This window comes from Podarcis pityusensis (genome assembly GCF_964106645.2).
Source record: "Podarcis pityusensis genome assembly, chromosome: 10".
Lineage (NCBI taxonomy): Eukaryota > Metazoa > Chordata > Lepidosauria > Squamata > Lacertidae > Podarcis > Podarcis pityusensis.
This window is the reverse complement of record NC_138035.1, coordinates 4,588,791-4,614,329: the sequence shown is the minus strand read 5'-3', so window position 1 is coordinate 4,614,329 and position 25,539 is coordinate 4,588,791. Positions and strand designations below refer to the sequence as shown.

Here is a 25,539-nt window from a genome sequence, read left to right as displayed (position 1 = left end):
GGAATGGCTACCTGTTCGGCACTCAGGTATCAGGAGGCCAGGGATTATCACTCAGGCAGAGAGGCTGCTGAGGAGCTGAGCTCACATGTCTATATGAATTTCTGAAGTTCTCCCTGTGAGCCAGTACCTAGAGACATTTATCAGTGAATTCCTACATTTGGTATCGTGCAGCAAAGGCCCTTTGAATAGATAGGAAGAAACTGTGATCAAGTGCTTTGTGGGGACAAATCAGAAAAGTGATGGTGCTGATTCTGGTAGTGGGCTGCATGTGCATGATATCTGCTGAAGGTGCAACCTCCCCAACTTATACATAAATTCCTGCAACAGTCTGGACAGGGCAGGGGCTTATGGGGGGGAGTAGGATAGAGGTTGCAGGAAGCAGGGGGGTGGGGGGACACAACCCCCCACTTTCCAGGGATCCCTCTCTGGTAGTCTTGAAGGGGTGGCCGATTCCTGGGTGGGAGGGAGAAGCCAAGGTGGTCTCTCCAGAGAATCCCCGTGAGCGCCAAGATGGAGACGTATCCCCAAAGACTGGTCTACCTAGCACTCCCCCCCCCCTTCGCTGCCCCAGGGATGCTCCCCCTCCCCACTTCCTCGACTCCCTCCCTCTGTCCCAGAGTCTCCCCTGAACCCAAAGTCCCCCCTTGGTGTGGCTCACCCGTCGCCCTGCGCCCCCCCATCTCTCCATCCGGAGGGTCCCCCCAAAACGAGCAGGGGAGGACAGGGGGGTCTCTATCCAAGCGCCCCTCACGCCCGTTAACCCTTTCATGGCCCACCTCTTTCCGCGCGGAACCCACAGCGCCCCAGGGATGCCTGCGCGGGGAAATGGGGCGAGGGGGCTTCGTTGAGATCCCCTGGGTGCGCTTCCTAAGGGTCCAAGGAAAACCCCCTTCGCAGCACGCGTGCAGGGATCCAGATGCACGACAGGCGCTTTGGTGAGCTGGAGGGAGTCTCTGGATCCTTCTCTCGCCTCCCCCCGCGTCCCCTTTACCTCTTTGTCCTCGCTCCTTTCCTTTCCTGCAACATCCACGTGGGTGGGTGGGGGTTACCTGCCGCCCCTCCTCCCCTTTCCGAAAGCGCGCGCCCCTAGAGCTACTGGCGCGGGAGAAGCAGGCAATTTGGGAGGGGTCTCTTCCCCCCCTCTCCACTCCCGGAACAGAAGTCGGATGGCGAGGAGGAGGTGCAACGTAGGGGGGCGGGATTTGGGTTGAGGTGGCGGGGTAAGAGAGAAGGATGGGCCGGGAGGGGAGGGGAGGAATGGGGGTGGGGAGAGGAAGGTTTCCCCCCTCCCTTCTTCCTTCTGGGGATCAGGAGAGCGGGGGAGGGGCTGATCCCGGCAATCCACTCGGAAAGTGGGGTCTCGCACCCCAAAATGTTTACATTGCAAAATCCTTCCCTCCCCCACCCCACGCCACGAGATTAGATCCGTCCGTGTTTTAGGTACTGGTGTACATTGAGCAGCGGCTTGGACTCTGTGACTCCTGTGTTACGGGGGGAAATGGGGCTTTGGCTTTTTCACACACAACCCCGACACCCAGGTAAAATTCATGCAAGGAGTGAAGCAGCCCAGAACTAAAGCGCGTTGGAATTTGTACATCCTCAGATAGGTTTTTTCACCTCCTGATGTAGCGATGTTGTAGTGATGATGCTCCACGAACTGCATGCTGGGATAAGATAGAAACTTTTAAAAGTCCTTGTCACCCCATCCTCGGGGTTCAATTCTTCTTTGGACCTGTTGCGCAATAAACTTTGATCTACAGCTATTTGCTCCGGTTGGTGGCCGGACTCCTTCCTTTATTCCGCAGGGACCCACGGTCTCTGCCTGATGAGCTGGGTGGCTGAGCAGCCTCGCACCTGGGTCCCCCCCCCTTAACACCAAATTAGCCTTTTATTGAACAGACCTAGGAGTTTAGATAGACTTAGGGGGCATACAAGACCCGGGATCCGAGCCTTGTTCCCTTGGGGGTTCCCCAGCTGCTGCCTCCCCCCCCCCTTTTCACCCAGCCAGTCCATGACAGCAACAGCAGCAACATCAGTAAAATAAGTATGATAATAATATGCACACTGGTCCTCTGGCTGGAAGATTAATAACTTCTGGGACTATGGAAAAGGACTATCCCCAAATCCCAGAATAAGCAGTAGATCTGGGGTTGCCCCATGGGGTACATGAGTGAAGATGGGACCCATCAGGAGACTTCCCTGGTACCTGCAGCCCCTCCTTCCCTCTCTTGCAAGAAGGCTTGGGGGGAAATCTCCCATTAAATTACAGTATTTTAAGTTTTCTTCTGAATGTGTAGGAGACAGGGAGAGGTTCTAGTGAAGAAGCAGTGTTTGGAGATCACACGTGGTGGGGTTGAGAAAGTTTGGTGCAAAAACCAGTCACACACATATGCACCAATTTTTCATGCTTGAGTACAGCAGTTTCAGCAGTAAACAAATACAGCACACAGGATATCTATGTCAGGCACACAAACCAGCAGAAGGGAGCAAGGGAGGAAAGAGGCTGGAAGGACACAGGGCAATGGATGTGTGTCTTTCGCTTCCTGTCGTCTGGGAGGGAAGTCAGCAACTCAGCATATTCAGGGGCTTCATGAAGCAAAGCTTTCTGCCAGCAGCTTCCAGGCAAATGAGCATCCTGGAAACACACACTGTGATTCTTGGTGTGTTGCCATATCAATTGTTTTTGAAAGGTTATCACGATGTGGTCTAGAAACCAGTTTGGACAATATATCGCCCAGCCCTAATCCTCACTCACCACCAACAATCCATACAAACCCTCTCCCCTTCTTTATCAAAAGGTACTTTACATCTTAGATCATAATCACATTGTTTGTCATTGCCTTCAATATTTATTATGATAGAGTTTTACACATAAAAAACCAGAACTTCACATACACAACATGTGTTAAAGACTGATTTCCTCCTGAGTTCATTTCTGTGAAGAAAAGGGTGGACTCTGAGAGGAAGACGTCCAACACTTCATACATCTAAATGGGTTCTTACATCTGAGAGTCTCTGGATTTTCCTTAAACACTATTGTAAATAAAGCACTTTTTGCAATCTTTTCATTTAAACTGCTTCTCCTCTTTGAGTCTGTTGATGGTTTGTAGGGTTTCAACTCCAAAGGTTCTTCCTGTCCGTGAATCTGTTGATTTAGAATTTCCACCAAGACTGAACCTCTATCTACTTTCCTGATATTTATAAGATTTGTGTTTTGTGTGAGTTTGTTACCATAAATCAAGGTGTCCAATCTGCCTGAAGCTCTTTCTGCACTCCATACATTTAAACAGTTTCTCCCCTGTGTGTCTGCTGATGTTTTCTAAGTTTTCCATTATCACTAAAGCTCTTTCCGCGCTCCAGGCACTTAAATGGTTTCTCCCCTGTGTGAGTCTGTAGATGTATATTGAGGTGTGCACTTTGACTGAAGCACTTTCCGCACTCCATACATTTAAATGGTTTCTCTCCTGTGTGAATCCGCTGGTGTAATTTAAGGACTCCATTCCGACTGAAGCTCTTTCCGCACTCCATGCATTTAAATGGTTTCTCCCCTGTGTGAATCCGTTGATGTGTTCTAAGGTTTCCACTCTGACTGAAGCACTTTCCGCACTCCATGCATTTAAATGGTTTCTCCCCTGTGTGAGTCCGTTGGTGTTTTTTAAGGGTTTCATTATCACCAAAGCTCATTCCGCACTCCATGCATTTAAATGGTTTCTCCCCCGTGTGAGTCCGTTGATGTTTTCTAAGGGTTCTATTCTGACTGAAGCACTTTCCGCACTCCATGCATTTAAATAGTTTCTCCCCTGTGTGAGTCCGTTGATGAATTCTAAGGGTTGCATTGAAACTAAAGCTCTTTCCGCACACCATGCATTTAAATGGTTTCTCCCCTGTGTGAATCCGTTGATGTTTTTTAAGGGTTCCATTATTACTAAAGCTCTTTCCGCACTCCATACATTTAAATGGTTTCTCTCCTGTGTGAATCCGCTGGTGTAATTTAAGGACTCCATTCTGACTGAAGCAGTTTCCGCACTTCAGGCACTTAAATGGTTTCTCCCCTGTGTGAGTCTGTTGATGTATATTGAGGTGTGCACTTTGACTGAAGCACTTTCCGCACTCCATACATTTAAATGGTTTCTCTCCTGTGTGAATCCGCTGGTGTAATTTAAGGACTCCATTCCGACTGAAGCTCTTTCCGCACTCCATGCATTTAAATGGTTTCTCCCCTGTGTGAATCCGTTGATGTGTTCTAAGGTTTCCACTCTGACTGAAGCTCATTCCGCACTCCATGCATTTAAATGGTTTCTCCCCTGTGTGAGTCCGTTGGTGTTTTTTAAGGGTTTCATTATCACCAAAGCTCATTCCGCACTCCATGCATTTAAAAGGTTTCTCCCCTGTGTGAGTCCGTTGATGTTTTTTAAGGGTTCCATTATCACCAAATCTCATTCCACACTCCATGCATTTAAATGGTTTCTCCCCTGTGTGAGTCCATTGATGTTTTTTAAGGGTTCCATTATCACTAAAGCTCTTTCCGCACTCCATACATTTAAATGGTTTCTCTCCTGTGTGAATCCGCTGGTGTAATTTAAGGACTCCATTCTGACTGAAGCAGTTTCCGCACTCCAGGCACTTAAATGGCTTCTCCCCTCTGTGAATCCGTTGATGTGTTCTAAGGTTTCCACTCTGACTGAAGCTCTTTCCACACTCCATACATTTATATGGTTTCTCCCTTGTGTGAATCCGTTGATGTGTTCTAAGGTTTCCACTGGTACTGAAGCTCTTTCCACACTCCATACATTTATATGGTTTCTCCCCTGTATGAGTCCATTGATGTGTTCTAAGTATATCACTCCGACTGAAGCTCTTTCCACAATCCAGACATTTAAAAGGATTTTCCCCTGTGTGAAACTGTTGATGTAAACTTAACTGTCCATGTTGACTGAAGTTCTTCCCACACTCCCTGCATTGGAATTCTTTCTTGCCCATGTGAGTCCGCTGATGTGTTCTAAGTTTTCCACTATCAGGGAAACTTTTCCCACACTCCATACCTTTAAATGGTTTCCCCCCTGTTGGACGTCGTTGATGTGAACTATGGGTGCTCATTCAATGAAGCATTTTCTGCATTTCACACTTTTTTTTTTCTATTCCTAATGATACGAAAGGTGCCCCATTCACTGGGGTTTGAAGTGTCTTCTCCATCTCCTTCTTCAGAGTGGGAGGAACGGAAATCCTGTTTAGGTTTCAAGGAAGAGAACTAAGGGAAAGAGAACATATCAAGCTCCATTAGCACCTTCTCCTATTTCAACATCTCCTACATTCCCTCACCTCCTATCCATGTTCCCAATTTTTAGGAAATGAAGTTGCAATGTCATCAGATGATAGTAATTCATCAGCAACTTTCAAAATCCTCAATCAATGTGAATAAAGCAGCATGATTTTTTTAAAGAATGATGTGCTGTCTCATCTCTTGCCCGTCTTCTGACGCAGGACTATCCTAAAATGACACTGAAAAGCAGGATATTCAAGGCAAATAGATAAACTGTGCTTCGTGGAATGTGTAGTACCTTGAAATTGTAGTATTGATTCACTGATGGCCTGAAGCTGTGTTATTTCTGCGGAGAGGAATTCCTGTTATGTCTTAAAGATCCGAATGATACAATATCATGGGGTGTTAGGGGAGTGTTAGTACTTTTGGTGGAGGTAATGTAGTCCGCCTTCTGGAGTAATTTATCCACCATTGGTCCCCACCCTGCACTCAGCTCTCACCTGTGTATTCCAGAAGCTGTCAGGATGGAATAGGGACCACAATCCCAGGAACGGCTTCAACTGGCCGGCAAAACCAGGTGAGGATAGATGATGGGTCTCAAATCCTTGGTGTATTAGGGAATTCTGCTGCAGGTGAAGAAAGGCCCTGGTGGATGGAAAGGATGAGAACAACAGTGAATCCCACAGTCAAGGAGGCAGATTATGTCCATTCTGCAGAGGAAAGTGAAGGGCAGATGGGGCTAGTCAACCTGGGAAGGGAGCCCATCAAGAAGGAAAACTCTGGTCGTAATACTTTGGTTCACTCCTTCGCTTCCTCGTGAGTTATCTTCAGGAGAAGAAAAGGCTATGGAGGAAAACCCAGACAAATCCAGAGTGGACTCTCTAAGATGGTTGGATGCTGCCCTGCACACCTCCTTCCAGCCACTCCTGCAGCCAAGCTGGTGCCTGACGTACTGCTCTGCTTTCCTTGGGACCATATAAGCCAGGCTGAGAAGGGGGTCTTGTTGTCTAGGCAGCCCAGGACCCCCAAACACACTGCCTAGGCAGTGCTGCTAACACAGCAGTTTCAGGGGGGCGATGAACTCAGATCTGTGTATCAGAATCTCTCCAATGTGGAATATGTAAAACAGAACTGCTGCTTATATCATACATCAATTAAAAAGTATTCAGAATATTTGTCTTTTGAAGAAAAGACTACCAAGTATCCGATGGCCCCTTCAAAGCTAATGGAAGTCTTGTGCCTGGAGCTTTGGGGTTGCAGGACCAGGAAAGCTTCTGCCACCATTATCCTTCCAATTGGGATTCAGGCTGTGCTGTTTCCTGGTTCTGCTGGATCTCTCAGCGGCTTTGGAGACCTTTGACCATGGTATCCTTCTGGACTCTCTAAGGGAGCTGGGGGCCCTGCTATGCAGTGGTTCCCCTCCTACCTCCTAGGCCATGTCCAGAAATTGATGTTGGGGAATGAGTGTTCTGACCCCTGGGTGCTCCCTTGTGGGAGCAACAGGGTTGCCGTAAACGATAATCCCACCCACAAACTCTCATTCACACAAAGTCTGTAAAGTTTTTGGGGTGTGTGTCACACACCTCGCCTGTGCTAATACTGGCAGTCTTTGGCCTGTATAGGCACACCCTGTATGTAGAGCCTCCAGCCACAGGCACTGTCTATCATGAAAATGGGTCCTTTGACTGGGAAGATTCATGCAATGGCTATCATTGGATGCTGATGGGTTGTATCTCAGCTTGTCAGTCACTCTGACACTGCCTACAAAGAATAAGAGGAACAGAAATGCTTTTGACTTCCATATCAAGCCTGAGAGCCATTCCATTGACTCTGCACCCCTGTTTCTGATGACAGGTATACATTATCCTCATCCTCAATGAACCAGGCAGTGGAAAAGACACTTTAAGATGGAAGCCTGAGAGAGAGGAAAAGGTTTCTGGCTGATTCCTGGGTAGGACTGCGGAAACAAAGAGCCGCTTCCTAGAAGGCCTCTCTCCTCCTCTCTTCCTCTTGGAATTTCCTTACCTCTCCAGGGAGACCAATGGTTGGACTTGGCAAAACCGCTGTATCTACCATTAATTTGATTTTGATTTTGAATTGATATTAGAATGAATTGATTTTAGAATGCATTTTAATTAACTGATTGTGATTATATGTAAACTGTGTTACTTTTATTGTTGTTAGCTACTCTGAGCCCAGCTTCGGCTGGGGAGGGCGGGATATAAATTATTATTATTATTATTATTATGGACAGGTCAGGGGCTTATGGGGTGGGAATTGGGTGGAGCTTGCAGGAAGGAAGGTGTGTCTTGTTAACGGAGAAATCTGAGGGCCCCCCTGGACAAAAAACAAGGACACCAGCCAGGAATACCAGAGCAAAACAGCAGCCAGTAGGCTTGGTCTTTATTGAAGACTGTCGTGACAGGACTCCCACCTGCCACCAGGTGAAACAAGATGGAAGCCCTGAACAAAAGAGAACCCAATCTTTTATTAGCTGCTAATGCCAATGTTACACCCCCCCAAACTACATCATGCTTACATCATGAAAGGGGAGGTCTGGTGGCAGTAATCTGAGCATCCTGGACCCTGCCCCATAGTTCTCCTTGCCCTCCACCAAACACCCATCAAGTGTAACAAAAGAGATATTTACATTTCCCTGCTAGGAGCAGAAGTGCGAGAATGGGGGTGGGGGTGGGGGGAGTGCAAAAAAACATTACCACCATGCGGCCTGACTTATACCCCCCCCAACAAGAAAGGAAATGGCAGAAATGCGGCCTGTTGTTTAAAGCGGCGTCAGCAGAATTAAAAGCTGCCGTGTGGCCTACGTCTGGGGTCGCACACCACCATTCATGGCCAGTGGAGCCCACGGCCATGCTCCCCCACGCCTGCAAAAAGGAAACAGCTGAAATGTGGCCTACAGCTGGAGGGTGGCGAATGGCGGCCTCGAGGGATCCATCCCCCCCCCCTGCCGCTACAAAAACAAGAAGGCCACCCTCTGCGGTCTAGCTGGGCGCCTGCCCAGAAAGAAAATTGCACCCTAGCTTGGCGGAGGGGCCCTGCCCCTTCCAATCAGGCCAGAAGTTACCTTAATCCGGCTGCCAGGACACGCTCTTGATGATCCTGATCCTGGAAGGAAGAAAACCAAAAGGGGCTTGGACAAAGGGGTCGGCCTCTTTTCTTTGGCCTTTGCCCCACCCCCGGCTGGCCATTCATTGTCCTCCCTGACCTGTTTCCAAGCCAAGTTAATCCCACCCTTTTGTCTTCATCTGGGTTGGTTCTTTCTGGAATGGCTACCTGTCTGTTACTCAGGTATCAGGAGGCCAGGGATTATCACTCAGGCAGAGGGGCTGCTGAGCTCACATGTCTGTATGAATTTCTGAAGTTTTCCCTGTGAGCCAGTACATAGAGACATTTATCAGTGAATTCCTACATTTGGTATCGTGCAGCAAAGGCCCTTTGAATAGATAGGAAGAAACTGTGATGATTGTGGGGACAAATCAGAAAAGTCACAAAAGTGATGGTGCTGATTTCGGTAGTGGGCTGCATGTGCATGATATACAGACTACCAACCTATACATACATTCCTGCAACAGTCTGGGCAGGGCAGGGGCCTATGGGGTGGGAAGAGGATAGAGGTTGCAGGAAGGAACTGGTGTGGGGACACAACCCCCCACTTTCCAGGGATCCCTCTCTGGTCGCCTTGAAGGGGTGGCCGTTTCCTGGGTGGGAGGGAGAAGCCAATGCGGCCCCTCCAGAGAATTCCCGCGGGCGCCATGATGGAGATGTGTCCCCAAAGACTGGTCTTCCTAGCTCTCGCTCTCGCTCTCTCCCCAATTGCTGCACTTCCCTGCCCCAGGGATGCTCCCCCTCCCCACTTCCTCGACTCCCTCCCTCTGTCCCAGAGTCTCCCCTGCACCCAGAGGGCCCCCTTGGCGCGGCTTACCCCGCGCCCTGCGCCCCCATCTCTCCGTCCGGAGGGGCCCCCCAAGACGAGCAGGGGAGGGACAGGGGGGGTCTCTATCCAGGCGTCCCTCACTCCCGTTAACCCTTTCATGGCCCACCTCTCTCCGCGCGGAACCCACAGCGCCCCAGGGATGCCTGCGCGGGGAAATGGGGCGAGGGGGCTTCGTTGGGATCCCCTGGGTGGGCTTCCTAAGGGTCCAAGGAAAACCCCCTTCGCAGCACGCGTGCAGGGATCCAGATCCACGACAGGCGCTTTGGTGAGCTGGAGGGAGTCTCTGGATCCTTCTCTCGCCTCCCCCCGCGACCCCTTTACCTCTTTGTCCTCGCTCGCGATTCTCCTTTCCTTTCCTGCAACATCCACGTGGGTGGGGGGGGAGTTTCCCTGCCGCCCCTCCTCCCCTTTCCGAAAGCGCGCCCCCCTAGAGCTACGGCGCAGAGCAGCAATCCGGCGCAGAAGCTCCTCTTCCGGGAGAAGCAGGCAGTTTGGGAGGGGGCTCACCCCCCCCCGCATTCCCGGAACAGAAGCCGGATGGCGAGGAGGAGGAGGAACATATTGGGGAGGGGATTTGGTGTTTGCGGAGGCGGGGTGTGGGAAGGATGTGCCGGGAGGGGTGGAATTTGGGGGGCGGGGAGGAGAGGAAGGCTTCCCCCCTCCCCTCTTCCTCCTGTGAATCAGGAGAGTGGGGGAGGGGCTGATCCCGGCAATCCAACTGCAAAGTGGGGTTCCCCCCCACAATGTTTATATTACAAAATCCTTCCCTCCCCCACCCCACGCCATGAGCTTAGGTATTGTTTTAGGTATTGCTGCTGTTAACTCCAGGGGGGGGGGCAGTCAAGACACAAATCCATCGGGATGGTGGATTGAATCCTGATACTTTCCAAGGTGAAGCGCAGGGAAGCCTTGCAGCTGGGGGATGTGTGAATACTATTATGGTGCTTTGGGGAGGAGGGTAGTTAAAAGGTGTGGGAAACTGGGGTTGTGGTGGAGCGATGAACCCCAAAGACTGAGAATTCACTGTGAACAGGACTGGCCCACCCAAGCCTCACCCCCTTACCTAAAAGCCTGACACCCCGCAATGTGCCAGGATTGTGACTCCTGCCCTCAGCAAGCAAAATATCCCCCCCCCCACCGGAACAAGGCAATCTCCGGGATGCTGAGGCGTCCTGAGGGCTGTGCGGGACCCCCATTCCTTGAAATGTAGGGAGCCGTGGGCTGTGGCTCTGTGTGTGTCTCAGGCAAAGGGGGAGGCTGCTCTGTGTGTTTTGCTAGCAGTTAAATTGCACATTTGGGGGGGGCGCATTATTTTTGTGTGCTTTGCATTGAGACTTGTGTTTCCAGCTCAGCCAGGGGAGCTGGGACTGGGGGGCCAGCTGTGTGTGTGTGTGTGTGTGTGTGTGTGAGTGAGAGAGAGAGAGAGAGAGAGAGAGAGAGGACACCCCCCACCCCGCAACAACAGGCTCCCAGCTCTGTGTATGTCTATGTATTTTATTGTCTCTATCTCGGCCAAGAGGGGCTGAGGCTGTGAGGAAAGAGGAGTTTTCTCGCTTTGTGTTTTGCTTGAAGGCTCCTGTCCGACTGAGGGCTGCAGAGATCAGGCTCTCTCCCCCCCCCCCCCCGCACAACTGCGAGTTCTCTGCCCAGGACTGGCGGGCTGTGCAGCGGGGGGGGGGGGGGGCTTTTCGAGTCTTTTCTTTCTATAGGCTTTCTCACTGTGGGCCTTGCTGGCCATCAGTCTTTTCAAAAGGTTCCCCCACCTTTTAGTTTATCTGCAACATGTTGGAAGGGCAGGGAGTCTCCCTTGTGTAACAACTTAAGCAGGAGCTCATATTGGGGGGGGGTCACACTCGCAAGAGGAATGGACTCCGTTACAAGGCATGGTGAATAATTTTGGCAAATTCGACCGCAAATACGATGGAGCGATGAACCCCAAACGACTGAGAACTCCCAGCGATCACCCCCCCCCCCGGGCTCATAGGACCTGGACCTAACCAACCAGGTCCTTTGAAGCGTGACAAAACACCCTGGATGTTCGGAGCAGTTTGCATACGCAGACTCCTGGGTAGCGGTCCTGAGAGAGAGCCCTACACGGCTACAGAAATTGAAAGGACAGTATTGTACCTCGCTGATGGTGCAGTGGGCACTAGAGGAGGAAAAAGTCATCAAACCCCAAAAGAAAGAGCACTTTTCCAGAGGAGAGGTGAAAACGAAATAACCAATGTGGCCCCCAACGGTTCCCACTGTTACGGAATGGAGGGGAGCATATAAACAGAGGTTTACTCCTGAGTAAATGATGTAGGACCCGAGGCGATGACCTCAAGGGAACCCCGCTATACAAGGGCTCCCCTCGTCCTGTCACAACGTTGCACCAAGCACCACACAAAACCCCAACACCCCAAGAGTAAAGCGCCATTTCTGACAGCGTATCCCGGTGCTATATACAGGCAGGCAGAATGAATGAACAATGTATTTTATGAATGAACAATTTATATGCATGAGGATGCGTCCTGACCAATCAAATCGCGTCAAATGTGGCCCTTCAGCCAATCCCAGCAATGCTATGGCTCTGCAGGAGCTGCTCAGCGCAGCTATCTTCCACGATTCAGTGAGCGCTGACAAGGTGACGACAGCTCCTGCTGAGAGAACAATGGGCTAAATTCATCGAAACCTCATTACCTTGTAATCCACTCATAAAACTGGATCCAATGTAGCGAGGCCAATTTCCGAACCCACTGTTTGTATTGTGAATAGCCAAAAACGCTTAGAAATTCATAGAAAATCACTGGTTTTTCAACGATTCTCTTCATTCCACCGACAATTTGCGTCCTTGGCTAAGGGCTTTGAAACCACTCGGTCCCCGCCATAATCCCTCAAGCGGGAGGTCACGTATTTACAGAAAGGTGCTGTGGGTTAAACCCCAAAGGACTTGCTGATCAGAAGGTTGGCGCTTCAAATCCCTGCGATGGGGTGAGCTCCCGTTGCTCGGTCCCTGCTCCTGCCAACCTAGCAGTTCGAAAGCACGTCAAAGTGGAAGTAGATAAATAGGTACCGCTAAACGGTGTTTCCGTGCGCTGCTCTGGTTCGCCAGAAGCGGCTTAGTCATGCTGGCCACATGACCCGGAAGCTGTACGCTGGCTCCCTCGGCCAGTAAAGCGAGATGAGCACCGCAACCCCAGAGTTGGCCACGACTGGACCTAATGGTCAGGGGTCCCTTTACCTTTACCTTACTCCTTGCCAACAAAGGTCTGTATAGTTAAAACTATGGTTTTCCCAGTAGTGATGTATGGAAGTGAGAGCTGGACCATAAAGAAGGCTGATTGCCGAAGAATTGATGCTTTTGAATCATGGTGCTGGAGGAGAATCTTGAGTGTCCCATGGACTGCAAGAAGATCCCATGGACTGCAAGAAGATCAAACCTCTCCATTCTTAAGGAAATCAGCCATGAGTGCTCACTGGAAGAACAGATCATGAAGCTGAGGCTCCAAGACTTTGGCCACCTCATGAGAAGAGAAGACTCCCTGGAAAAGACCCTGATGTTGGGAAAGATGGAGGGCACAAGGAGAAGGGGGCGACAGAGGACGAGATGGTTGGACAGTGTTCTCGAAGCTACCAGCAATAAACTTTGATCTATAGCTATTTGCTCTGGTTGGTGGCTGGACTCCTTCCTTTATTCAGCAGGGACCCACGGGCTCTGCCCCAATAAGCTGGGTGGCTGAGCAGCCTTGCACCTGGGCCCCACCACCCCAACACCAAATTAGCCTTTTATTGGCCAGTCCTAGGAGTTTTGATAGACTTCGGGGGCATACAAGACCCGGGTGCCGAGCCTTCTTCCCTTGGGGGTTCCCAAGTTGGTGCCTCCCCCCCTTTCACCCAGCCAGTCCATGACAGCAGCAGCAGCAACAACAACAGTAAATTCAGTACGTTAATAATATGCACACTAGTCCTCTAGTAGGAAGAATAATAACTTCGGGGGCAATGGAAAAATACTATCTTCCCCAAACCACAGAATAAGCAGCAGCTCTGGGGTTCCTCCAGGGGGTTCATGAGGGAAGATGGGCCCCGCAGGAGACTTCCCTGGTACCTGCAACCCATCCTTCCCACTATTGTGGGTGGGGAAGGAGGAATCTCCCATTAAATTTTAAGTTTTCTTCAGAATGTGCAGGGGGCAGGGATGAAGTTCTGTTGAATAAGTAGTGTTTGGAGATCATGCATTGCTGGGGGTGAGGGGGTGGCAGAATTTGGTGCAAAAACCAGTCTGACACACAAACACCCATCTTGAATGCTTGAGTACAGCAACTCCAGGGCTCCAGCCAAGTATCGGCGTGGTAGGGGCCACGGGTAGAGCAATTCCCACGCTGAGGTCAAAAACACACACAGAGGCAGCAGGACTTCTTCAGTAACAGTTTACTGAGCTTTCAAAGCATACAGTTCTCACTGGGTCCCCAGTGAGGCACAAAACTTAGCTCCTGAGAGCAAATCCAGTTTCAGCAGTAAAAAAATACAGCACACAGGATATCTAAGTCAGGCACACAAACCGGCAGAAGGGAGCAAGGGAGGAAAGAGGCTGGAAGGACACAGAGCAATGGATGTGTGTGTTTCACTTCCTGTCGTCTTGGAGGGAAGTCAGCAACTCAGCATATTCATGGGCTTCATGAAGAACAGCTTTCTGCCGGCTGCTTCCAGGCAAATGGGCATCACAGAAACACACACTGGGATCTGTGGTGTATTGCTGTATGAATTGTTTTTTTCTTTTGCTTTTTCAAAAAAAAAAAAATATTCATTTTATAACACAAATAAAGAACACAAACAGAAAAACAAACAATTCAAACAAATTCTTGTCATATCCTTATTTTCCTAAACATTGTTAAGTGGGCTTCTCCAAGTCCCACCTATCTGATTTTCATTTTACTTCATCTTTAGCAGTTTACATATATCATCGTTTCTAACCATATTTTTTTTATATCACACTTAAAATAACTTCACATTTTATCACTTACAAATAATACTTTTTTAAAATACACTATCTTCTACTTTAAACCCTACAGCCTATATCCACTTCCAAAGTTATTTGAAGATTTAAATATTAACATATTTTTTCAAATATTCTTTAAACTTCTTTCAATCTTCTTCCACCATTTCTTCTCTCTGGTCTCAGAGTCTCCCGGTCATTCGGCAAGTTTCATATAGTCCATCATCTTCATCTGCCCTTCTTCGATAGTTGGTAAATCATGTTTCTTCCAATTCTTCGCTAGCAATATTCTCGCAGCAGTTGTGGCATACAGAAAAAAAAGTAACATCCTTTTTGGGAATTTCACTCCCCACTATACCAAGTAAAAAGGCTTCTGGTTTTTTAACAAATGTGTTTTTCAATACTTTTTTCAGTTCATTATAAATCCTTTCTCGGAAGTCTTTTACCTTGGGGCACGTCCACCACATGTGGTAAAAGGTTCCTTCTATCTCTTTACATGTCCAGCATTAATTATCATGAGTATGATACATTTTTCCTAACTTCACTGGCGTTAAATACCATCTATACATCATTTTCATCAATTTTTCACTTAATGCGTTACAAGCTGTAAATTTGATTCCTTTTCCCCACAATTTCTCCCAATCTATCATCATGATATTGTGCCCCACATCCCTGGCCCATTCAATCATTACAGATTTCACTTGTTCATCTTTTGTATGCCATTCCAGCAATAAATTATACATCTTAGATAGGTTTTTTGGTTTTGTATCTAATAATTCCATTTCCAGTTTGGATTTCTCTGTTTGAAAACCAATTTTCTTGTCCATTTTAAACACTTCATTTATCTGGATGTACTGGAACCAATCATCTAATTTATCTTTCAACTGATCATAAGATTTCAATCTAAATTGGTCCCCTACTTCCATCAGAATAGCATTATACTGCAACCACGTATCTTTCATATTCAACCTTTTATGGGTCTGAGCTTCCAATGGTGAGCCAAATCACTTCTTTTTCAAGGGTTCTCGCGATGCGTCAGGGAATGGTCGGAAGCTGAGTACGGGGGAATGCATTCTCAGGCAGATCAGCTTTCCTGGTGAGGCAAGGAAGAAGGGCTACCCCTATGCTATCCATATAATCAGTTATCAGTAATCAATATATTCATATATGCTTACACATAATCAAGGCTTACAGTATTTTATAATCCATTTTGAATCAAAGGGAAGCTGTGCCTTAGCTAACTGCAAACTGCTTGAAACAGCAAAGTTAGGAGCCGACCTTTCCCCTACAAACATCCGTGTACCCTGGACAAGGGGAAGTCATGAATCAGAGATACTGGTACAAAATCCCCTCAGATACAGGCTAAATTAATCCACAGAACAGGAAGAGCAAAACCACAAAATCTCCAAACTCCCTGTCCTGTCATAACTAGGGGAGAGGTTAGACAGAGCGTCACTGCAAGCATCGGAAAGCAGAACTAGAACTCCGTGCTTGACCAGTGCTTGACCAGGAGCTGGTAGCGTGGCAAGGAGCTTGCTAATTGGCTAATTCTCGCTGACAATATCGTGAGTCCCTCATGGTTGTCTCATGATCTATGATTTGCTGTGATCTGCTCAGGTATAAAGACCTCTGGATTTCTGTCAATCGGGGTCCCAATTCCTTTTGGAAGAGATTCCAAACTGGGTCCTTATTGCCTGGCAATAAACTTCACCTTCTTATTCTCCATTGCTGGGTCTGCCTGATCCTTATTTAACACCAAGCGAGTACCTGCTTACGTTCACGTGCTTCACTGGGGGCTGGAGGGGGGGAATTCTCCCCCCTCTTTTCCAGTGGTCTCAGAAGCAGGGAGTGACACCGATACAGAGCAGATTAGACAGGAGTTGCCTAGCTAAGAGATAATGACAAGAGAAACAGACTCAGCTGGCCCAGAAGCAGGAATACGGATTTCTTTGGAGTTCATTGCTGGGAAGAAGAGTGGACTCTAAGAGGAACATGTCCCGCGTTCCATACATCTAAATGGTTTCTCCCATGTGAGAGTCCCTAGATGTTTCTTAAACATTCCATTATAATTAAATAACTTTCTGTAATCTTTCCATTTAAACTGCTTCTCCTCATGTCTGTTGATGGTTTGTAGGGGTTCAGCTCTTAAAGTTCATCCTGTGCATGAGTCTGTTGATTTAGAACTTCCACTAGAACTGGACCTCTACCTCTGTCTAACTTCCTGACACTTATACGGTTTGTCTCTTGTGTGAGTTTGTTAATGTAAATCAAGGGTTCCACTCTGACTGAAGCTCCTTCCAGAGGCCAAACATTTAAATGGTTTCTCTGATGTGGGTCTGCTGATGTTTTCTAAAACTTCCATTGTGACTGAAGCTCTTTCCGCAATCCATACATTCATATGGTTTCTCCCCTGTGTGAGTCCGTTGATGTGTTGCAAGGGCTCCATTATCACGAAAGTTCTTTCCGCACTCCATACATTTACATGGTTTCTTCCCCGTGTGAGTCTGTTGATGTCTTCTAAGGGTTGAATTATCACTAAATCTCTTTCCGCACTCCATACATTCATATGGTTTCTTCCCTCTATGAGTCCGCTTGTGTAATTTAAGGTTTCCATTCCGACTGAAGCTCTTTCCACACTCCATCCATTTAAATGGTTTTTCACCCGTGTGAGTACGCTGGTGTAATTTAAGGTTTGTATTCTGACTAAAGGTTTCTCCCCTGTGTGAGTCAGTTGATGCATATTGAGCTGCCCACTCTGACTGAATTTCCTTCCGCACCCCATGCATTTATATGGTTTTTCCCCTGTGTGAGTGCGTTGATGTGTTTTAAGTTGTCCATTAGCACTAAAGCTCTTTCCACACACCATACATTCAAATGGTTTCTCCCCTGTGTGAGTCCGTTGATGTTTTCCATTATCACTAAAGCTCTTTCCGCACTCAATGCATTTAAATGGTTTTTCCCCTGTGTGAGTCCATTGATGTCTTCTAAGGGTTTCACTGAAACCGAAGCTCTCTCCGCACTCCTTACATTCATATGGTTTTTCCCCTGTGTGAGTCTGTTGATGTCATCTAAGGGTTGCATTGAAACTGAAGGTCTTTCCACACTCCATACATTCATATGGTTTCTCCCCTGTGTCAGTCCATTGATGTGTTCTAAGGGTTCCATTATCACTAAATCTCTTTCCACACTCCATACATTTAAATGGTTTCTTCCATGTGTGATTCCATTGATGTCTTCTAAGGTTTCCATTCTGACTGAAACTCTTTCCACATTCCATGCATTTAAAGGGTTTCTCCCCTGTGTGAGTCCGATGGTGTGATTTAAGGTCACCATTCTGACTGAAGCTCTTTCTGAAGTCTGTAGATGTATATTTAATTGTCCACTGTGACTGAAGCGCTTTTCACATTCCATACATTCATATGGTTTTTCACCCGTGTGAGTACGCTGGTGTAATTTAAGGTTTGTATTCCGACTAATGCTCTTTCCGCATTCCATACATTTAAAAGGTTTCTCCCCTGTGTGAGTCCGTTGATGTATATAGAGGTGTCCACTCTGACTGAAGTTCTTCCCGCACTCCTTGCATTTGAATCTGTTCTTTCCCATGTGAGAAGGCTGATGTGTTCTATCAGTGAAAGTCTTTCCACACTCCACACCTTTAAATGGTTTCTCCCCTTTTTGGGTTTGTTTATGTGAGCTATGTGTGCTCATTCAATGAAGCATATTCCACATTTCACACATTTTAATGTCTATATCTTATGAAACCAAATGTGGTCTTTCCCCTGGAAGTCTGACTGTCTTCTCCATGACCTTCCTCAGAGTGGGAGTGTTGGGTTGAAATCACGACAGACGAGTGGTGAGTGTCAAAGGAGAGGCGTCTGCCGGGGCAAGCCCCGGGAACTCTCTTTTATTGAATATTACAAACATTGCCACAGGTGTGCTTGTGGCTGATTGGTTGATACAAACACAAAGCATCTTGTTGCTGATTGGTTAACATAGGTACAAGGCGGGAATAACATATTACATTAATCACTGATAGTTCAAAGACTGGGAACGGAGCTGGAACTAGACAGGCATGAATCCTCCTAATTAAATTATAACTAAAGATTGATATTGAGAGAACATAACATGAAGGAATACAACAATCACGTTCCGTAAATGTGGTCAGCAATGCATTAAGAACAGGTCAGGATACACTGTTTCATGAACTCAATGGGAACTGTTCAGAACATTCTCAGACTCTTGTGCAGAAGCAGAGAAAAGATTATGAGCAAGACTTCCCAGAATCCAAGAGGAAAGAAGCAAAAGTTCTCATAGTAAGCATAGAAAGATTTCATAGTAAGACTTCCCACAATGCCACATTATGTGCAGTAAGAGAAACTGCAGAAAGAAAACTTCCCTTCATCTCCCCCTTTCTTTTCTTGTTTGCGAGGCGTTCCTGGTGGATAAGGCAAAAATACTTCGGGATTAGTGGTGTGCCAGCGAATGCCCGAAATAAGCCTGCCAGGGTCGATAGGACAAAAATACTTCAGGATACGTGGTTTGCCAGCGCATGCCCAAAATAAATCCGCCCACATCTCCCCTAAGGTTTACTGTTGGTGTTGCCATTTCGCAATGTAAGCAGCAAGGAGTTTACTGGGTGGTTGAGGGGGGGAGAGAAGCCGAGAGAAAAGACTCATGAGGCTAGGAACGCATTGAAGGAAACAGCATAGTAAAATAAGAATACAAATTATTGTTAGTATCTTCGGCTCACAGTCAGAGGTACCTGGCCTCCCCCGAGGCAATTGAGCGAGATACTGTGTTTACCGTCCGTCTGCGACCTCCGGCAGGCTAGGTAAACAAACCCGGCGATTCTTCTCATTAGTCGTGAGATAGAACACACCCTCTGCTTCTCTGCTTCTCTCTCCCTCCCTGCATTCTCCCAGGGAGGAGAAATGAGACAGACAGGAGTCCTTTCTACATGTTTTATTCCTGTCACTCAACAGTACATAGAAATGTGACTGCACCCTTCAGTCTCCATTAGAAGAGTCACACACTCCTCCCCTGTACTTCCAGTACAGATCATATGACACTCTGAGCTAACATCCGGTGCTCAGTACAGAGAATAGGCTCCACCTTTTCCCCAACAGTACATCTGCAAACCACAACATCCTGTTTTGCATTCCAGCCATCTGGAGCTGGCTTTTGCCTTGCTGCTTTTTCCTGACAACCTCCCCCAAAAGCATCAATAGGCAAAACATGATCCAGAGAAGAAAACAAACAGTTGTTATACATATAACAGTCCCCTGTTGTTTCAGTTCCACCCTTGGAACTCCCCACCACTGGTTTCACCAGTGTACCTCTCTGGTTGTCTGGCTTCCAAGGAATGAGTGCCTCTGCATTACCTTGGCTTGCTACTCTCTGTTGTGTCTTTGTCTCTGACTTAGACACTGCTTTAACCTGCTTTGAGTTGTTAACAATAGCAACACATGCAACAGCTAAGTTAGCAAACTCTTTTGAGTACCTCTTTGATGGTACACCCTTTGTGACTCTCCCAGACCTGCGTTTGAGGTTCTGATCCTCTGTGCTCACTGGTTCAACCTTTGGACTCTGTTGAGAACCAGTAGCTATCAGTGGTTCTTCCTTCACCTGTGAAGGTCTATCCATTGTGTGAGATTTTCTCTCAATGACCGTTACAACTGAACTCTCTGAGCTATCACTGTCATCGTCAGTACCACTGTAATCTGTGACATCAGAAAAATCATCAACATCATCTGAATTGCCACCTGTGGGAAATGTTTGTTCTACAACCCGCTCTTGCTCTGGAGCACTCTCTAGAAACTTTGTGAGAATCACCTGACCAGATTCAGACAAAATTACTCTGTAGAGACCCTTTTCATATCCCACAAAAATGCCTCTGGCATTCTTTACTCCACCTGGAGCTTCTGTTCTCACATGAGACCCGAAAACCTTAAAATAGGCAACAGAAGGTTTTCTATTGAACAGCTTCTCAAAAGGAGAACATCCCAACTCTGTTGAGACTTTTCTCAACCACACATGAAGATAGGACGCTAGCGATTCGGCCCAATATTCATGTGGCAAATGTGAACTCAGCAATTGCGCATTCATCCCCTTTTGCAATTCTTTGTTCTTTCTCACGCAGGCAAACTGCAAGTTGTTTACGCTCTTTTGCTCCTGGCAGCTAAACTCTGGCTGCTATGGAAAGTCCCTTCCAAGGGCACGTAAACTTGTAGCCAAAACACTCTCTGGTTTTGTTTCGCTTTCCCAGGCTCACACTCACAGTCCAGCCCCTTTGCCAGTAACTTTCCAACTTTCCGTTACTTAGCAACAATGCATTCCAATAGGACAGTTTATCAACCACAAGAATTTGTGGAATGCAGGCTTCAGCCTCTGAGCTGCAGGCCTTTCCTTCCGGAGCTTTTGTTTTCTTTGAAACGTAGCTCCGTGAACCAGTGAATTAATCAAATTGCGTTCACACTTTTCGCCCGAAATGCAGCATACCTTGATCTTTGTTGCTTTGAAAACACTTCTTCTTTCCACCAGCTGTCTGTTGAGCCTCTGGCTTCTTTCAGACGCTTCTCTTCCTCCTTGGAGCAGAGGAGGACAATCCACCAGCCTCTCATGCAGATGTCCGATGAATCGCAACCATCCTCTGCTACCATATGTTAGTATCTTCGGCTCACAGTCAGAGGTACCTGGCCTCCCCCGAGGCAATTGAGCGAGATACTGTGTTTACCGTCCGTCTGCGACCTCCGGCAGGCTAGGTAAACAAACCCGGCGATTCTTCTCATTAGTCGTGAGATAGAACACACCCTCTGCTTCTCTGCTTCTCTCTCCCTCCCTGCATTCTCCCAGGGAGGAGAAATGAGACAGACAGGAGTCCTTTCTACATGTTTTATTCCTGTCACTCAACAGTACATAGAAATGTGACTGCACCCTTCAGTCTCCATTAGAAGAGTCACACACTCCTCCCCTGTACTTCCAGTACAGGTCATATGACACTCTGAGCTAACATCCGGTGCTCAGTACAGAGAATAGGCTCCACCTTTTCCCCAACAGTACATCTGCAAACCACAACATCCTGTTTTGCATTCCAGCCATCTGGAGCTGGCTTTTGCCTTGCTGCTTTTTCCTGACAATTATGACAATAGCATATTGAAAAAGATTACGAAGCCAATTCAGGTTTGGCAACCAAGCGGTAAGCCACTGGGTGAAAGAATCCCAGAGGCCAGGAAAACCAATGTCCTGTTTAATGTGATGTGTAAGATTTTGCAAATGAGAGATTTGGCTTTGAATGGCTCTAGAATTGTCAGTAATATTGAAACAACACATGTCATTCACTTGTTCACAGCCATAATGATGAAGCATGAGCAAATAGTGATAGCAGCACGATTTCATAAAAGTCCATAGTGGAGTTCACTGTTCTTTATTCAAAAGGTGAAGAGGTTGTGAAGTAAAATTCAGGGTTTTTGCTTCATAACAAGCTAAAGAATTAATGTTCATACGATTCTGTACAGCCAATCCAGGGACTCCTAAGAGAGAAACAACTAAAGAGATATATTCAGACCTACTGAGAAGAGAGACAAAAGCATCACAATCATTAGTCAATTAAATATTGCAGCGATATCGAGAGCGGGATAAATGATGTTTCTTGGGTAAAATGATGGACAAACGGCTTAAACAACAAGGTGTGCCATGGTTGATGTATTGTTGGAATGTAATTAAACGTATAGCCAGGACAGGACCAGAAGATTTCCAGTTGAGGGGAAGTGCAAGCTTACTCATTAAATTGAATGGTAGCTTGTAATTGCTGTAGCAAGTCTCTTCCCCACAGATTGAGGTGGATTTTCAGCACACAGGGCTGGATGTAAGCAATGGTTTCAGAGCTATCAGGCAGAGAAACAGGCAGCCACTGTACGCTTTTGGAAGAGGTTTGGGGGCCACCCACACCCCAGACTGCAGAGGCAGACTCAAGGGGCCACGTGGGGTCCCAGCAACTACTAGAAATTACAGAAACGTCTGCGCCTGTGTCAATCAAGCCTTCCAGCACAATACCATTGATTTTATACTTAAGAAGAAGTTTCTTCTCACCAATCCTCTGGACTACAGCTAACAGCTGTGGAGGGAAAGAAGAGAGCTCGTGCAAATTAGTATCCATAATAGAAGCAGTAGGATGAGAAGGGAGCACCACCAAATGCGCCCAAGACTCACCCTTTTTTTATTGACTGCAAAGCTTTCTTGCAGTCAGTGTTTGCGTTTTCAAAGGCCAATTTTTTCGTCAATTCATTTTGAGCAGTGGTGTTATCAATCTGCCTAGTGACTGATTCTTTCAATCTATCTATAAACTGATGGTATGGCTCCGAATGCTGTTGCTTAATATTTACAAAGGAGCTCAGCGGTTGCCCAGAAACAGGGACTTTCCGAAAGGCGCGTTGTACACAGGTCGCGGTGCGAACAAAATGTACAGGTGTCAGTGTTGCTTGGGCAGTTATATCAGCAAACTGACCAGCGTCATAAAGTTCATTGGCAGTATGTTGCGGATCAGACAGGGCTGAAGCGCTATGTTTAAATTCACTCTCAAACACCACATACTGAGCAGGGGACAAAAGCATGCGCATCAGGTCTTTCCAGTCCTGAGGTAGCATAATGTAACCAGTTGCTATGCCTTCTAGCATTCCCGTCACATAAGAGGATTTCAGACCAGAATCAGCAATGGCTTTCCTTAATTCCCTCATTACAGAATAAGGAAGCGATTCATAATAAATCTGCTGTTGAGCAGTTCCAGGGTTTGAATAAGAGATAGGGAAAGCAGACGGCATTTCACCTGGCCACTCAGACTCCTCTTCTAAGGACAGGAGCCCTTTTTGCCTTGCCAAAGAGAGCGCAGCGCGCACAGCTCCTAAAAGGAAAGAAAACTTCCCTTCAGGGAAACTGCAGAAAGAAAACTTCCCTTCAGGGAGGAAAGGAAATCCTGTTTGGGTTTCAAGGAAGAGAACAAAGGAAAAGAGAGCATATCAGATGCAATTAGCACCACCTCATATTTCAACATATCCTACATTTTCCCGCATCCTACCCAGGTTCTGAATTTTTAGGAAATAAAAATGCAATGTCATCACATGATAGTAATGCATCAGCAACCTTAATCCTTAATCATCATTAATAAAGCAGCATGATCTTGGAAAACAGGCTTTCACATCAATTGTTTCCTCACAAGGAAAGGCAGCTGCTCTCTGTCCATGAAAAGGCCCTCTTTTTCTCAGGTCCATCGTTCCTTTGGACATTTCCCATCCTCAGCATCATAATCCTTCATCCACCTCTAGATCTTCATGAGTCACGTTCACAGTCCCAATGGCTTCAAGAGGTCCAAGTGGACCATTTTGGGAGACCCAGGTCTAAGTTTCTTCCAGGGACTGTGGTCTGGGTCAGTCAGAGAACTAGTGACAAGGCTTGGTGCTTGGGGTCAGCTGAATGGGTGCTCAGGGAAGCTCCTGTTCTTGGAGATGGACCTCCGTCTACATGCCTCACATTGCATGGAGAGAGCAGGGGAAGCAGAAGGAAAGCTAAAAAAGCCAATGCAATTCTGGGCTGCATCAATAGGAGTATAGTATCTAGATCAAGGGAAGTAATAGTGCCACTGTATTCTGCTCTGGTCAGACCTCACCTGGAGTACTTTGCCCAGTTCTGGGCACCACAGTTCAAGAAGGACACTGACAAACTGGAACGTGTCCAGAGGAGGGCAACCAAAATGGTCAAAGGCCTGGAAACGATGCCTTATGAGGAACAGCTAAGGGAGCTGGGAATGTTTAGCCTGGAGAAGAGGAGGTTAAGGGGTGATATGATAGCCATGTTCAAATATATAAAAGGATGTCACATAGAGGAGGGAGAAAGGTTGTTTTCTGCTGCTCCAGAGAAGCGGACACGGAGCAATGGATCCAAACTCCAAGAAAGAAGATTCCACCTAAACATTAGGAAGAACTTCCTGACAGTAAGAGCTGTTTGACAGTGGAATTTGCTGCCAAGGAGTGTGGTGGAGTCTCCTTCTTTGGAGGTCTTTAAGCAGAGGCTTGACAACCATATGTCAGGAGTGCTCTGATGGTGTTTCCTGCTTGGCAGGGGGTTGGACTCGATGGCCCTTGTGGTCTCTTCCAACTCTATGATTCTATGATTCTATGATTCTATGAAAGCAGGTGGCGCATGGGAATCTCAGACGGAAACACCCGCCCCCATTGCTGCTTATAATAATGATGTGCTGCCTGATCACGTGCCCCTCTGCTGACACAGAACTATCCTAATCTGGCACTGACAAAGCTGGATATTAAAGGCAAGGAGATAACTGTACTTAGTGGAAACGTCAACCTTGAATATGTAGTATTGATTCATTAACAACCTGAAGTTGTGTTATTTCTTGAGATATTAATTTATTCCTGATCTGTCTTAAATATTATAATTATAGGATGTCTTGGGGTGTTACGGGAGCAGTAGTACTTTTGGTGGAGGAAATGTAGTCCACCTTCTGCACCCTGCACTCAGCTCTCACCTGTGGCTTTCAGAAGCTGTCAGCATGCAAAATGGGCCGCAATCCCAGGAACGGCTTCAACCGGCCGATTAAACCAGGTGAGGATACCTGATGGGTCTCAAATCCTTGGTGGGTTGGGGAATTCTGCTGCAGGTGAAGGCAGGCCCTGGTGGATGGAGAGGAGGAGAACAACAGTGAATCCCACAGTCTAGAAGGCAGATTCTGCCCATGCTGCAGAGGAAAGTGAAGGGCACATGGGATCGTCAACCGGGGAAGGGAGCCGATCAATAAGGAAAGCTCTGGTCCTAAACCTTAATTGCCTCGTGAGTTATCTTCAGGAGAAGAAAAAGCTGTGGAGGAAAACCTACACAAATCCAGAGTGGAGTCTCTATGACGGTTGGATGGTGCCCTGCACACCTCCTTCCAGCAACTCCTGCAGTCAAGCTGGAGCCAAAAGTACTGCTCTGCTTTCCTTGGGACCATATAAGCCAGGCTGAGAAGGGGGTCTTGTTGTCTAGGCAGCCCAGGATCCACAAACACACTGCCCAGGCAGTGCTGCTAACACAGCAGTTTCAGGCAGAGAGATGAGCTCAGACCTGTGTATCAAAGTCTCTCCGATGTAGAACAAGGAAAACAGAAGCGCGATTTACATCATACGTCACTGTAAAGGTATTCAAGATATTTGTCTTTTGAAGAAAAGACCGCCAATTATCCAATGGCCCCTTCAAAACTAATGAACGTCTTGTGCCTGGAGCTTTTGTGGGCTGCAGGACCAGGAAAGCTTCTGCCACCATTATCCTTCCAATTGGGATTCAGGCCTCATCATGGGACGGAAA

At 47.3% G+C, this 25,539-nt stretch overlaps 1 protein-coding gene across 3 annotated transcripts; it reads right to left on the bottom strand.

The window, feature by feature from the left end:
* Positions 1-1,230: 1,230 nt before the first annotated feature.
* Positions 1,231-9,812, bottom strand: LOC308486282 (uncharacterized protein). Of its 3 annotated transcripts, XM_081022962.1 has the most exons (4): positions 9,537-9,812; positions 8,346-8,386; positions 5,761-5,905; positions 1,231-5,248 (listed from the first exon to the last, which is right to left on the bottom strand). In XM_081022962.1, exon 4 carries the CDS (start codon positions 5,095-5,097, stop codon positions 3,283-3,285), a length of 1,815 nt encoding a protein of 604 aa, XP_080879088.1. In that variant the 5' UTR covers positions 5,098-5,248; positions 5,761-5,905; positions 8,346-8,386; positions 9,537-9,812; the 3' UTR covers positions 1,231-3,282. The 3 variants fall into 3 exon arrangements, with proteins under 3 accessions (XP_080879088.1, XP_080879087.1, XP_080879089.1); XM_081022961.1 differs by lacking the exon at positions 8,346-8,386; XM_081022963.1 differs by lacking the exon at positions 9,537-9,812 and having other exon boundaries at positions 1,231-5,224; positions 8,346-8,742.
* Between the last annotated feature and the right edge of the window lie 15,727 nt (positions 9,813-25,539).

Bases quoted from the DNA above. Each gene is read 5' to 3' on its own strand.
- LOC308486282 (XM_081022962.1), bottom strand. From the start codon at position 5,097: ATGAGCACCCATAGTTCACATCAACGACGTCCAACAGGGGGGAAACCA.